The sequence below is a fragment of the Vulpes vulpes genome, unplaced genomic scaffold (assembly GCF_048418805.1).
Source record: "Vulpes vulpes isolate BD-2025 unplaced genomic scaffold, VulVul3 u000000657, whole genome shotgun sequence".
Lineage (NCBI taxonomy): Eukaryota > Metazoa > Chordata > Mammalia > Carnivora > Canidae > Vulpes > Vulpes vulpes.
Window position 1 is genome coordinate 1,500,535 of NW_027325810.1, and position 15,723 is coordinate 1,516,257.

General features: G+C 35.9%; 1 protein-coding gene across 18 annotated transcripts in view; it reads right to left on the minus strand.

Annotated features, from left to right (window-relative positions):
• Window positions 1-1,343: 1,343 nt before the first annotated feature.
• The window catches only part of TIA1 (TIA1 cytotoxic granule associated RNA binding protein), a 31,503-nt gene continuing 17,123 nt past the window's right edge, over window positions 1,344-15,723 (minus strand). For 9 of the 18 annotated variants that reach the window (XM_072746128.1, XM_072746123.1, XM_072746126.1 and 6 more), the window contains 7 exons: window positions 12,492-12,567; window positions 7,422-7,530; window positions 6,944-7,039; window positions 6,746-6,830; window positions 5,951-6,074; window positions 4,991-5,136; window positions 1,344-4,028 (listed from right to left, as the gene is read on the minus strand). In XM_072746128.1, coding sequence (XP_072602229.1) covers window positions 3,902-4,028; window positions 4,991-5,136; window positions 5,951-6,074; window positions 6,746-6,830; window positions 6,944-7,039; window positions 7,422-7,530; window positions 12,492-12,567 — 763 coding nt within the window. In that variant the 3' untranslated portion in view covers window positions 1,344-3,901. Of the gene's footprint in view, window positions 4,029-4,990; window positions 5,137-5,950; window positions 6,075-6,745; window positions 6,831-6,943; window positions 7,040-7,289; window positions 7,531-12,491; window positions 14,530-15,723 lie in introns of those variants that run through there. The other 9 variants (XM_072746129.1, XM_072746125.1, XM_072746120.1 and 6 more) reach the window with 7 other exon arrangements.

Consider the following 15,723-nt stretch of genomic DNA (forward strand, 5'->3'; position numbering starts at 1 on the left):
CTGCCTTCAGCCCAGGGCGTGATCCTGGGGTCCCCGGATCGAGGCCCGCATCGGGTTCTCTGCACAGAGCCTGCTTCTCCCTCTGCCTGTGTCTCTGCCTCTCTCTGTGTGTCTCTCTCATGAATAAATAAAATCTTAAAACAAAAACAAAAAAACAAAAGTTGTTTATTTTTTCCATATAAAGATCCTCCAAAGCCCGCATGATCTACACAATTGCGGCTATTGGTATTTTAGAGCTGAACAAGGATAATGGGCTAGGAATCTCATTAACCTAGTAAAACTGTGCTTAATCACTATTCCAACCCTAGCAATCCTGAGTTGGAGGTCTGGTTTTTCCTTTTATAGTTGAATTACTATCAGAACAACTTCAGCTGCCTCCAACTTCAGAGGCCTAATATAAAATCTTATTCAACTGAGACACATTCATAAACATTTTATTAAGGCTTTTAAATTAAAATGTGTTGTTATGGAGGGTAGGTTCTTACAGTTTTTAAAGGTTTTGTTTATTATTTATTTATTCATGAGAGACAGAGAGAGAGAGGCAGAAACACAGGCAGGGGGAGAAGCAGGTTCCATGCAGGGAGCCCGATGTGGGACTCGATCTCGGGTCCCCAGGGTCACGCCCTGGGCTGAAGGCGGCGCTAAACTGCTGAGCCACCCGGGCTGCCCAGGTTCTTACAGTTCTAAATACAACAGTCAAAATGCAGTGACTGGAAAAGATGGAATAACTCTCTACAAAAAAATGATTTTGACTTTAGAAATCATCACTTTATCTCTACTCAATGTGGGGCTTGAACTCACAACCCCAAGATCAAGTGTTACATGTTCTACAACTGAGCCAGCCAGGTGTCCCTAAAGACAGGGACTGCTTTAAAAGCCCAGGTCTGCTTTTTCAGTCCTACAAACACATTTTACTTTTCCAATTTAACCATAACCTCAAGAGCACCCCACAGTACTTAGTAAACCTAATTCTCTTTGTAAATATAATCTAGTCCCTACCAACTGCCTTCTCAAATGTCCACTGAAATCTAATGCACATACAAAAGCAGACGAGCAAACACAGGGACAAAACAGGAGAATAAAACTAGAATGTGTAACTCATTTTCAACAGGAAGATAACATCAACAAGGAAAAATGAGATCCTGGTTTCATAATGAGATAAATCTACAGAATGCCAATTCTTTGTGGTATTAAACAGTAACCAAATGCAAACCATGATTTCTGGAATAAGACTAAAAAAAAAAAAAAAAAGCTAACAAATACCTGAGTGAATATAACAGTATGGCTAGACCAAAAAGAAAAATCTTTCACACACAATAATCACTGCAAGAAAATCCCACAGGTTATAGAAAACATAAAGGAACTTTAATATCCAAACAGTCAGGGCAAAGAATACTGGATTAACGACCCATTAAGTGTTAATCACTTCAGGTTCTTTACAGTACCAGATGTATTTTATAGTAAAATCTGAATGCATATTGCAGAGAACGAAACCATTTTTAAAACTTTTAATTTTCTTACCTGATACTAACCAGTATGATTTTTAGACTAAAAAAAAAAAAAAAAAATCTTTAAATGATTTAACACTAGGAGTAAGATTTAAACCAAAGTTATCAATGTTCCTGAAATGTCAATTTGTTCAGTAGTCACTTTTTGAGAAATACTACTTTCTTCTCAAAAAGTAGTCAATGTACACACTTAAGATTTGTGCAATAAGAAAATATATTGGCTAATAAGTGTTACTTGAGATAATCAAAGAAAACTATACTTTTGCTTAAATTACTTATGTCCAAATAATTTACCCTGCAGTCCACAGATGTACAGGAAACAAAATATTTTTGACTAAGAAAAATGAGGGTCCTAAAATAGAAACATAAACCAGAAGAATCGAAAAATAGCTTCCTGATATTTTATTTTTGAGTATTTCATTTAAGCTGCTTCTGGTTGCATGCCCTGATCTGTAGAAGTTAACAAGGAAATAAAATTCCCGAGTATTTAAAAAATTTACTCATCTTCCATAAAGCAACTTTTAATGTATCAACACTTAAAAATACACAGTGACTTAAACATCAGTACAACTGCATAGAATTGAGCTCCAGAGAATTATACACTTATGAGCTGTCTTTCCTGGGCTCTGGTTTACATGAATATTGGCTTTAGAGACCAGCTTAATTTGCTCCTATCTGGAAGAGACAAGGCCAGGAACGTTAAGATTTCACAGGCCTTTTCTGTTACTAAATGCTAGGAGCTCTCTGAAGGTCTTAAAAACAACAAACCATCCAAATATGTATATGGGGGACTCTTCCCCTTTGTGAGTAAAGGAAGAAGGAAGTCTGTGACTTTCACTGAAAACAAAACAAAATCTCCCACGACTCTTCTAAGAGACTCTGAAATGTACTAGAAATTTTAAAACTAGAACAATGCCATCAAAGATTAAACCTCTTAATGCTCGGAGCCACCCCAAAATAATAAAATTGGGAACTCCGGGAAAACAGGTACCAAAAGAATAAAAATAATGATTGCACTGAGGATTCTCCTCTTTGAAGGCTGTTTAAGGAGGTAGGATTTTAAGGTTTTTTTTTGTTTGTTTATCTTTTGGCCTCTGAACATTTAAAAAATGCTTTGCCCGGCTGGTCCTTCAGGCTAACTTTGAAGTTCACAACGAACCCCAAGCCTGATATAGGATAGTCTACAGTTTCACAGCTATCATTTGTACATATTAAAATTCAGTTGATTTACTCTTTTTGAGTAAATATAACTAGAAAATGGCAAATTAACATATTCCTTTACATACAACTTTGTGTCTCAAAATTCTTGAAAAACAAGAGCAGATGACTTTGTATTCAAAGACTACCAAAGTGTGTATTTGATATTCACATGCAAACAACTTAAAACCTTATAAATCTCCTGTCAACTCTGCATGATGCCTTTAAGAAGGAAATGACATACAAAGCTTGCTAACTGTGCAAAATATTAAACTGCTAAAACATTTTACAGAATGAAACAATACACGTAAATGTAGAAGTTGACACATGAAATTAACACGGGCTCATAAGAACTTCTCACATTTCAGAGATTTTCTTTAGTAGCAAGTTTTTGTTTTTATATTTCCTGGTACACAGCAAAGTTTATCACAGAAGATAAAAATCCTTTAAACAAATCCAAGAGGGAATTCTTGAGGCACCTTCTCATATAAAACACAAAATGAATGCAATTATCAATCCATCTGAGAAAAGTTTTCAATCTAAGTGAACGTCATTTTTTTCCATTTAAGTATATTTTACAGAAATTTAATAAGGCAAGACAAATTTGTGAAAAATGTAGTTACAAAAATGATGTAAACTAATAATTTATATTTTAAAACCCCAAAGGGAAAACAGTGGAGGATGGGACAGTTCAAACAATGCTTTAAAAAAAAAAAAAACAAAACCCTAAAACAGAATTGTGCACAAGCTGAAGATTACAAAGAACTTCTAGACTCTGCACAGTTTTGGTTCTTCATTTTTTTTAACATCTTTATATTACATGTTTTAAATCATATCAGGAATGCAAACTAGAACTGCACGCTACTTTAGTGGAAAAAAGTTCAACATTGTGCAATTTTCTGCCTCTTACTTTTAAAAAAGTGGCAGCAATCCCTGCATTTGTATTTGAAACAAGGATCTGAGAAACTTTATCAAAAAAGGTAATGAAGGCAAAAATTGGCAGACATCCAGCATCTTGTTTCTTTTTAAAACAATGTGGATGATAAGTAATTTCATGATTAAAAAATGAATCTTTTAAATAAATACATTGTATCTGACATTTGCACTGACTGATTTGATAAATCTTTAAGTAAACAACGGCTTTACTACACTCCCTGTAGCCTCAAGCCACTGGCTTTAGATTATGGAGTCCTTTTTCACTGGGTTTCATACCCTGCCACTCGATACCCTGCAGGCTGATTAGGCAACATGCTGCCATTCTGTCCTGGAGGTGGCTGCACTCCATAATTTGGTCCCATCCACGGTGCAGAAGACTGTGTTTGACTGGTAGAAAATGTGAAAGAAGCAGAGAGGAGGGGAAATCCACCGGTTAAAATGCCAAGAAAAAATAACATTATACATGGAAAAAAACACTTAAGCCTAAATATAATAATAATGGTTATGCCAAGGAAAACAAAGGCAAAAGTTTTTTCTCTTAAAAACAAGCATCCTCATAGGTTTAATTTGTACAGTTTACTTTTGTTAGTTTAATATAGCTAAAAAAAGAAAAAACAAAACCCCTTTATCTGTAAACATTTATTCCCTTTGAATTCAGAAAATACTCATTTCTAACCTCAGAAAGGAAAACTGGGCATCTGGGTTAGACATACACTGAACAAACCACTACCTGAAAGAAACTCATCATTTGGCACAATAGAGACTGCCACTTATATTACTCAAAGAAGAAATTAAAACAATTATTAGTGTATGTAAGCTCATAGTATTTTTCAACATTACAAATAAGGTTCTTTCACTTATATATTTTTTAGATATTTTATTTTTAAGTAAATGCTACACCAACATGGGGCACAAACTTGTTACAAGAAGTACCCATATTAATGTATAAACCTACCCTTTAGCACAGAAAAAAAAAAAAAAAGCAGAACGAATAAAACAATTATCATCAAAATAACTGTATCCAAGAATGGCTAAATGATCAGAGGTCACATAAAAAACTTAGCAATTATTAAGCTCTCATTTTCTTCCTTAAATATTAGTTGATTCATTATCCAGCATTACCAAAATTCTTTTAACATTGGTTATGCCTCAGGGCAGTTCATTTCCAGACAATTTTTAAAGAAATATACTTAAAACTATAAATTAGAAACAGCTCTAAACTAAGTCCTTCAAAGGCTGAAACTTGCCTTAGACAGAGGACCACATTACCTACTAAGTACTTAAAATCTCTTCCTAAGTTCTTAACTTTTCAAATGCTAATAATAAAAGAAAAGAGCAAATATGCTTACTTAAATCCCTGTTGATTCCATGCCTGGCCGTACATTCCATATGCAGGTACTTGCCAACCATTAGGCATATACTGGCCAATTTGTTGTGCATTTCCATACCACTGGCCCCACTGGCCATAAGCTTGTGGATATCCAATTTGATTCTGCTATTAAATAAAATCATAACAGGTAATTTAGTATTATTTGAAGTTATATGTACACATACTGTCCTAATATACCACAAACGTATAGCCATAACATATAAGGCCATGAATGCAATTAAAATGAAAGGATAAACAAGAGTCTGTAAGATGGATGCTTTAAAAAAAAATATATATATATATGGCAGTAGGTAATGTCTCCATAATAAATATTAAACTGTACAATGTTTCAGTGTTTTGTAACTAAAATAGAAAGGGAAGATATAAAAGATTACTTATTCCATATAGCTTATATAGTTTAGCTTTTCTTATGCTGTCTGCGCTTCATTTACACAGTTTCTTCACAGAATTTTTTTTTTTTTTTTTTTAAAGAGAGAAAGCACAAGAAAGTGCAAGAAAGGGGATCTTAAACAGGCTCCACACCCAGTACAGAGCTGGGGCTTGATTTCATCACCCTGAGATCATGACCTGAACCAAAATCAAGAGTCAGACACTTAACTGACTGAGCCACCCCAGGCATCCCCTCACAGAAATTTTTATGGGTTCACATTTAAACCACTAAAGCTTCCTGGAAAAACAAAAGTAGCAAAATCTAGAAGAAAATGCCAAGGTTCTAAATATATTTATAGCTTTTGTTTCAACTGAATCAAACACATTTGTGAGTTTCCAAATAGTATGTGAATAAATCTACCAAATGTTAAGAGCCCTTATATATTATCATTTTAGCTAGAAACTATTAACAAGGATTATCAATAATTTCATTTTAAAATAACCTACTATCACGCCAGCAATTACTGTCCAAAGTCAAGAACCCTCTCACCTGCTGCACAGGATTTATCATGTCAAGAGTTTCTTTACCCCAATAGCATTTCACAACATGACCTTCAATGGTAGTTCCATTAACAGAAACAATTGCATGTGCTGCACTTTCATGGGAATTGAACCTATTGAAAACAATATTAAGAATCACCAATATAAACTGTTTACTTATGAATAAAACTTATTTTTAAAAATCAAGCTGAGCCTGAGGTAAACAGGCAGTTCACACAAATAAGCATGTTAAGAAGTCTATTTTCTTTGGTATATTTTTTCAAAAATCTTGTAGTTCTGGAGAAATTTATTTTAATAGAGAATGTCTTTTTTGTTTGTTTGTTTTTTAAAGACTTTGTTTATTTAAAAAAAAATAAATAAAGATTTTGTTTATTTATTCATGATAGTCACACAGAGAGAGACAGAGAGGCAGAGACACAGGCAGAGGGAGAAGCAGGCTCCACGCAGGGAGCCTGACGTGGGATTTGATCCCGGGTCTCCAGGATCACGCCCCGGGCCAAAGGCAGGCGCCAAACCGCTGCGCCACCCAGGGATCCCCATGTTTGTTTGTTTTTTAATAGAGAATGTCTTATTGATCTTGTGGTTATAAGGAGGGAGCCATTAAAAAAACAGCGGCAAATACTGCTAAATGCTAGAGAAATTTCTATTTTTTTATCCAAGATAAATTTCTTTCTTTCTTTTTTTTTTTTTAAGCCAAGGTAAATTTTTAAGAAAACTACTAAGTTAAATATTCAAAATGATTTTGGGGGAAAAAGTTTTGTTTTGTTTTTTAAACTACCCATACCGAACAAATGAATATCCTTTATCTGGAAAGACTCGAATTTCCATTATTTGTCCAAATGGCGAGAAAGTCTGACGCATTAGTTGTTCTGTTAGACAAAATACAAAAACAAACCACACTAAGTTATATAAAATCCTATAAACATCAAGCATTCAGTTAAAAAATTATCCTCAATGTGCCATACAGTTAAGGTTTCCATACCTGTCAGCCCAGAAGTGACACCTCCACAGTATACAGTACAGTTGCTTGGACTAGACTGATTTACAACCTCATCATAGGATAGCTGTTTGGTGTTTGCTGAGGAGGGAAAAGTTTAATATTTTAAATTCATTAAATAAAATGTTCAGAAACAGAAAAGCAGCATTAATTACACTACTGTAATGGTAATTTTTACCTTGACTAAAATGCTTACGTAACACATAATACATTTGAGGATTAAACATCCCCAACAATATCTAAAAAAATTACTTAATATTCTCTATTTAATAGGAGACTTGACATTAGAGATAATCATTTATTTAAGATTACAAAAATGAAAACTAAGTACATTTTGAACAGTAGTCTTGATTTGCTTCTCATCTATTTCTGCAATAAGTCTCCGGGAACAGCTCTAACATTTAAAATCTAGTGTATTTTTCTCCAAAATTCCACATTTCCTTTTCTTCTCCAATACACCTACACTCATATGTACTCTTTGGAGCTGGAGGTTTTCGGGTTGCCCAGTTAGTTCTGATTTGTCTTCCACCAAGCCACTGGCCACCCATCTGTTGAATGGCGTTTTCGGCATCCTGTTCCGCACATTAGAAATGACAAAGAAGCCACCATTAATTGATGTTGACAGACTATTAGCAGTAGAGAAAATTCAGTTGCTTTTCACAAATGTCCACTGAATGAAAATGCTGTATAAAATATACCATATATGATATGTTTCCTAAAATGCAACGGTGCTTTTAAATTATCTTTCATTTGGGTATCAGACTTTGGGAATGTTAATTACCTCAAAGCCCTTATTATAACTACTATAAAGTTCATGCAATAACTATTATGGATGCAAAATCTTACTTTACACAATCCAACAAACTAATGACAGTATTTGGTTTTTCATTCACTCTACAAGTAAACCCTAAATAGCTATCATGTTCTAGGCAGCAGATTAAGCACTAAGAATTCACCAATTGATTAGACAGACATGGTCTCTGGTGCCAGAGCTGACATTCTTTTGGGGCCACAATAAACATCACAAATTGTGGTAAATGCCATGACAGACACAAAAGGATGACAGAGAACATGGGCTTTGGGATCTAATTTAGCATAATTAGAGAAGGTCTCTCTGAAATATATTATTTATGTTGAAACAGAGGAATAGGAGCTAACTGAGTGAAAACATTAGGGAAGGAAGCCCTTGTAGAGAAAAGCTTTGCAAAGTGCGTTACGGCAGGAAAGATTTGGTATGTATCTGAAAAAAGCATGTTTTTTTTTTTTTTTTAAGATTTTATTTATTTATTCATTCATGAGAGAGACACACACACACAGAGAGAGAGAGAGAGAGAGAGAGAGAGAGAGGCAGAGACACAGGCAGAGGGAGAGGCAGGTTCCACGCAGGAAGCCTGATGTGGGACCCGATCCTGGGTCTCCAGGATCACGGCCTGAGTCAAAGGCAGACTCCCCACCACTGAGCCACCCAGGCGTCCTATGAAAAAAGCGTGGTCAAGACAATCAGTTTCAGTGGAATCTAGTGAGCTAAAATGGGTGCCAGAGGAAAAAACTAAAAGATTTTAAGTTAGAGATTGTCATGATTTGATTTATGTTTTAACAAGGCCATAATTAGCACTAGAAAGGGAATGGTTTAGGGAAAAGGGTAATAAGAGGAAAAAGACACTTTGAGACTAAAGCAATACCCACAGCAGTGGATATCACCTATAGGAAGACTCAAGAATTGTGGTGATGCACAGTAAGTAAAAGGGGAGGAAATCAAAGATAACTCCTATGTTCCTTCTTGAGCAGCAGGGAGGATAGTGTTAGTTAGCATTTACTGAAATTGGAAACCCAGGAGGGAGGAGGAAAACAGGTCTGAGGAAGAAACAAAGAACCCCATTAAGGATACATTAAGTTTGAGATGTCTCTAAGACATCTAAATGAAAATCACTTGTTAAATATGGAGCACAAAGAAATAAAGTGAATTGGAGATAGGAATTTCAGAGTTATGAGGAAAGACTAGAGAGAAAAAGAATCCTGGAAAAAGCAAAATCTGAAAACTGAGTAAAGGAAAAACTACTAGAGAAGGTGACTAAAAAATTGTTTCCAATGATAAAGGAAGAAATCCCAGAAGTGTACTGTTACAGAGCCAAAGAAGCAGAAATCTAGTGATAAACTTGAAATGAGTAGGTGGTAGTCTCCTGTTTGTTCAGAATGAGAACAAAAGTCAGCTTATGGTGGACTGAAAAGTAAATGGGCTGCAATTCTGATTTATGTATGTCAAATGTGGGCTTAGAACCTACCATGAGAAAACAGGCAAATTCAAGGTTAAGGCCATTCTTGAGACACATAAAAAGGAAATGCATATCCTTTTTTATTTTTTAAGAGGTCTCTTCTTCTTCTTTTTTTTTTTTTTTTTAAGATTTTATTTATCCATTCATGACAGACACACAGAGAGAGAGAGGCAGAGACACAGGCAGAGGGAGAAGCAGGTTCCATGAAGAGAGCCCGATGTGGGACTCGATCCCAGGTCTCCAGGATCACACCCTGGGCTGAAGGCGGCACTAAACCGCTGGGCCACCGGGGCTGCCGGGAAATGCATATTCTTAAAAAGAAACAAACACTGTTTACCATACTTATCAGTTTGAATTCCATGACATATTTACTGTTGTGGGATGAATTATGTCCCTTAAATTGACATTAAAGTCCTTTTTTTTGTTTTTTTTAAATTTTATTTATTGGGGATCCCTGGATGGCGCAGTGGTTTGGCGCCTGCCTTTGGCCCAGGGCGCAATCCTGGAGACCCGGGATCGAATCCCACGTCAGGCTCCCGGTGCATGGAGCCTGCTTCTCCCTCTGCCTATGTCTCTGCCTCTCTCTCTCTCTCTCTCTCTCTGTTGTGTGACTACCATAAATAAATAAAAATTTAAAAAAAAAAGATTTTATTTATTTATTCATGAGAGAGACGCAAAAATACAGGCAGAGGGAGAAGCAGGCTCCCTGTGGGGGGCCCCGATACAGAACTCAATCCCGGTACCCCGGGGTCACAGCCTGAGCTGAAGACAGATACTCAACTGCTGAGCCACCCAGGCATCCCTGACATAAAGTCCTAACTACCATCTGCCCCCAACTGTGAATGTGATCCAAACTAGAAACAGATGTATTAGTTAAGATGAGATCATCCCAAGGGCACCTGGCTGGCACAGTGGGTTCAGCATCCAACTCTTGGTTTCAGCTCAGGTGGTGATTTCGTGGGTTGTAGGATCAAGCCCTGCAACGTCAGGCTCCATGCTTAGCAGGGAGTCTCCTTGAGGATTCTCTCTGCCCCTACCCCGACTCGTGCACACACTTTATCAAAAATAAGTAAAACTTAAAAACAACAACAAAAGAAAGATGAGATCATCCTGGATTAAGGAGCCCTAAATCCAGTATGACGACCTTTTAAGAAGACAATGTGGACACAAATAGGGTGAAGGCCATGTGAAGACAAAAGGAGAGACTGGAATGATGTAGCTACAAGCCAAGGATACAAAGGATTGCTGACTACTGTCAGAAACTGTGAAGGGAGAGTTCTTCCACAGAACCTTGGGAGAGAACGTGGCCATGATGACAACTTGATTTTGGACTTCTACCTCCAGAACTTTAAGAGAACAAATTTCTATTGTTTTAAGTCATTCAGCTTATGGTACTGATATAGCAGCCCTAGGAAACAAATACAACTACTCACAAAAGGGGATCCCTGGGCGGCTCAGAAGTTTAGCGTCTGCCTTCAGCCCAGGGTGTGATCCTGGAGTCTGGGATTGAGTCCCATATCAGGCTCCCTGCATGGAGCCTGCTTCTCTCTCTGCCTGTGTCTCTGCCTCCGTGTGTCTCTCATGAATAAATAAAATCTTTAATAAAATAAAACAAACCAAAAAGGGTACTTCATGGACACCTGGGTGGCTCAGTGGTTGAGGATCTGCCTTTGGCTCAGGTTGCGGTCCCAGTGTCCTGGGACTGAGTCCAGTATCAGGCTCTCCACAGGGAGCCTGCTTCTCCCTCTATCTATATCTCTGCCCCTCTCTGTGGGTCTCTCATGAATAAATAAATAAAATCTTAAAAAAAAAAAAAAAAAAAGACTACTCACAAAAGAGGGAAAATATCTTTTATGGGGTGTGTGTATGTATGACTGTCAATTGGAGATGAAAAAGTGCGGGCCACAGAAACACAGCTTTTGAGAAGTCTGTGAATTACAGCAGTAAAATGGGGAGATAGATAGGAAAGGCATATGGGGTCAAGTGTGTGTGTGTGTTTTTAAAGATTTTATTTATTTATTCATGAGAGAGAGACAGAGATAGAGAGAGAGTCAGAGACACAAGCAGAGGCAGAAGCAGGTGTGGGACTCAATCCTGGGTCTCCAGGATCACGCCCTGGGCTGAAGGTGGCGCTAAGCCACCCCCAACCCCCTACCCCCGGCTGCCCTGTGTGTGTGTGTGTTGTTGTTTTTTTTTAAAGTAGGCTCCATACCCAACCTGGGGCTTGATCTCACAACTGAGCCAACTCAGCCAGTCAGGTACCCCAAGCATGGTTTTCATTAATACATACTAGAACATGTTTTTTGGTTGATGGGAATGACCCGTTGGAGAGGGAAAGACTGATGACACAGGATAAGGGAATAGCAAAGAACATATTATATTCAATTATATGTACAGAAAATGTTCAAGGGGTGCCTGGGTGGCTTAATCAGTTAAGCATCTGCCTTAGGCACGGGTTGTAATTCTGGGGTCCAGGGATTCCCTGCATGGAGCCTGATTCTCGCTCTGCTTGTGTCTCTGCCTCTCTGTGTCTCTCATGAATAAATAAGATCTTTAAAAACAAACACAAAGATATGGATTTGCAGTTAATATGATTTTTATATTTTAAAAACTCCCAAGAACCAATGGAAAATTACTACAAATAAAATAATTTAGTAAAACATGTTATATCGGAACCAATTGATAGGGGATCCCTGGGTGGCTCAGCGGTTTAGCGCCGACTTCAGCCCAGGCGTGATCCTGGAGTCCCAGGATCGAGTCCCACATCGGGCTCCTTGCATGAAGCCTGCTTCTCTGCCAGTGTCTCTGCCTCTCTCTCTAATAAATAAAATCTTTAAAAAAAATAAACTTTGAGAATATAAATAGGGAGATAATGAATTAAATACATAAATGAGATTTTCAAAATCTACCTTTGATAATTTAAACATCTCTACTTTCTATATTCTGAATACATTTTATCAGTACTTTTCATGCATCAGGTGCTAAATAAATGCTGAATAAATGACCGAACAGGAGAAAAAAGATATCCTCTTGTCATCTCTACTTTCTATATTCTGAATACATTTTATCAGTACTTTTCATGCATCAGGTGCTAAATAAATGCTGAATAAATGACCGAACAGGAGAAAAAAGATATCCTCTTGTCAAAGTGTTAATTATCAGTGACCAAATGGCAGATGAAAGATAATTACTAAAACAAAATGATTATCTTTATTCTTTACTCTTAAAGCACAATTCATGTATTTTTTAATTAAGCTCACCCATTTGTTGAAAAAGGAGACAAAGCCATATCCTTTAGATTTTCCTGTTGCCATGTCTTTTACCACTCTGGCATCTCTGAAATCAGAAATAATCACAAGTTTAGGTTTGCAAACTCTCTTCTGGATATCAAATGAGAATGTCATACACAACTCATTTTTATGTTTCATCTTCATTAAAATGAACCTTTAGTGCACATTCACCTTTTATTCTATAAAATTTATCATGTATTAGCAAATGAGGCTTAATAAACATGCAAATCAATAACTTCTTAGATATATATGATGTATATATTGTACAAAAACTGCTGCCCACTTCAAAAAGTTTTTAAACTTTTAAATATTAAGCATGGTAAAAGCAGCTATTCATATGAAATTACTTAACCATTTATAGGGTTCACAGGCACATTAGATGAATGGCTTTCTTTAACCATGCAATTTATAAGTTTCTATTTGACACTATATACCACCTAATCATTAAAAAATTAAAATAGAAAACTGGAAACTAAGAGAATAAAAAGCTGTATATTTCCTAAATTAATTAAATTATTTTGTTTTCTCAGATCAATTGATACACCCCCCTTTTGGACTATGGGTAAATTTTGAGAACTTGATGTTTTCAGAAATGCTAAATCACACTAGACACACACTTTAGTTTTAACTATATAAGAAAAGATTTTATACTGAATTTTAAAATAGCAATCATATAAGATTGATTGGAAACTATAAGATATAAAAGCAAATTTTAAAAAGTCAGAAAGTAAAAAAGCACGCCAACATTTATCCACTGTGAACCGTAGCTTGTAGTTAGCCAGGGCAATTCTGTCCATTCTTCAGAGATACTCTGCAAAATAACCAGAGCCCTATTATTTGAGATTGAGTAAAAAAACCCAGCCATGATAGCTAAAACTCCATACCTCAAAAAATTGGACTCAAATTGTGCTTCACAGGCAATCTGCTTTTAAGTTAGCCAGGTATGTCACAATGCTTGTTCTCTCAGGACACATGAACAAAACAGGCACTTTCACAACAAAAACCCAAGTCAGAAAGCCATGCAATATAATTTTATAGTATACATAAGCATATTTCGATCAATTTAGGAGTGATTTATTAAGTGTTTAGGGTCAAAATGACAAAGAGGTGGTGGTGAAAGGGAAAACTAATGCAAGTCACTTCTCAATACAAAAAAATACTTAATTATTGGTATGGTACACATGCATTTAATGTGGTAACTGATTCACTTCTATACCAAAATTTATTAGACTATCCTAAAGCTCAAAGAATAGCTTATAAAACTATATAAATTAGGGTAAGAAAGTACATTTTTTATACTAAATATTTTAATAGGCCACCACTTACTGTATACCATCTATAAATTAAGTACTGTTGTAGGATCTCTACAGAGAATATGACTATCCTGGGAATTTTTCAATATATAATTATTAATTTATCTCCTTTAACAAAAAAAATCAGGAAATGATGCTACCAACTGAAAATGATTCTTTTAAATTTAGAAACACTAACTCCTTGGGTAGCCTAAAACTTATACATTATACATTACCTCAACTGAAAATTATAATCTATAAATTGTAAGTTATAAAAAAAGCCTTACCAAAAATATATATACAACAGTAATCATGGTCAATCATAAGAAAATCTAGGCTATAATTATGATACCAACATATTTAACAAAAAGAAATTACTGATCCATGATTAAAAAGTCATTATTAAAATTGGAATGTCATTTAACTTAAGCTCACTGATTATTAAACTATTCTTTATCTAATCCCAAACTAAAATCTCCATGTTTTCAGAAAAGCTACTGTAATCAAAATCAAAGCATTTAAATAAAATAGCTACTGAGTCTGTTAAAATGTTAGAAAATCTTTTTCTTTTTAAAGTTAAGTTTCAGGATATGTTAGCCTTGAAATATATTTAAGTCTTACTTATTTCTGAAAGGATTCTCTAAGGAAGAAGCAGCAAAGATCTAGATCAGGGTTCTTTAATCCTTCTTTAATCCTTTTATGGTCCTGTGACTACTCTGAAAATAGGATAAAACTTACAAAGATACTCCATACCAAAATGTAAACAAACAAAATTTTGTATACAGAGATTTACACAGCTTCCGAGAGGCCAAAGGTTAAGACTTTCCAGTCTAGGTATCTCAAAGCAAGCTAACCATCATCAAAACCCTAAGACCAATCAAAAGGAACAATCAAGAAACTAGAACTTTACTTATTTTCCTAATCAGTTCTCACAAAGAAAAATGTCACCTAAAAGAAGAGTCCATTTATAACCCTAATCTTTTGACTGACTTTAAAGTTGGCCCCTTACTTATGACCATTCCCTGGTCACTATTTATTTTCATCCTCCTACCAATGAATTACAACTCTTCAAATGAAAACTCCTCAAATTTACCACCAATATTATTGGGATTTACTTTCCAGCCTTTCCTCACCTTCTTTTTCTGCTGTTGGTCTGTTCCTGAAACCAAACCAAAGCTAAAGTTTCCTTTTTACTACTCTTCTAGCTGGAACAACAATAAAAAAGCAACGAGAAACCCAAATATCCTGTTTTCTAAATTCAACAAGTACTTCTAAGAAAATATTATAATCGACTTATTCTTACTCTACTATGGCATGCTTTTCAATTAAAGTTCTTTTATGATGAACACTATCTAGCGCGAGATATTTACAATGGGCCTAAACTGTACGATTAATAACAAATGCAGGGGGATCCCTGGGTGGCTCAGCGGTTTGGCACCTGCCTTTGGCCCAGGGCGTGATCCTGGAGACCCGGGATGGAGTCCCACATCAGGCTCCCTACATGGAGCCTGCTTTTCCCTCTGCCTGTGTCTCTGCCTCTCTCTTTGTGTCTCTCACGAATAAATAAATAAAATCTTTTAAAAATAATAATAACAAATGCAAGCAAGACACTGCTCCACAAAATACTGAAAAGCATTACTATTAACAGTAACAACAATAACAAAAGGGTAGATATCTGAGGACTAACATTTAACAACTGCTTTTTTATGTTGAATTGTTAAGGTTTCTTTTTGTTAAAATATATTAAAACAAAATGCATGGTATCATAGAAATGCCCCACAAGGGTCTAAATTCCTTAGTCACACCACAAGGTTACTAAAGATTATGACCAAGCTAAGCAAGACACTTACATAAGAAACAATATGTACAATAGCAGATTTGTCTCCTAAGAGCTAACACTAACCTGAGAA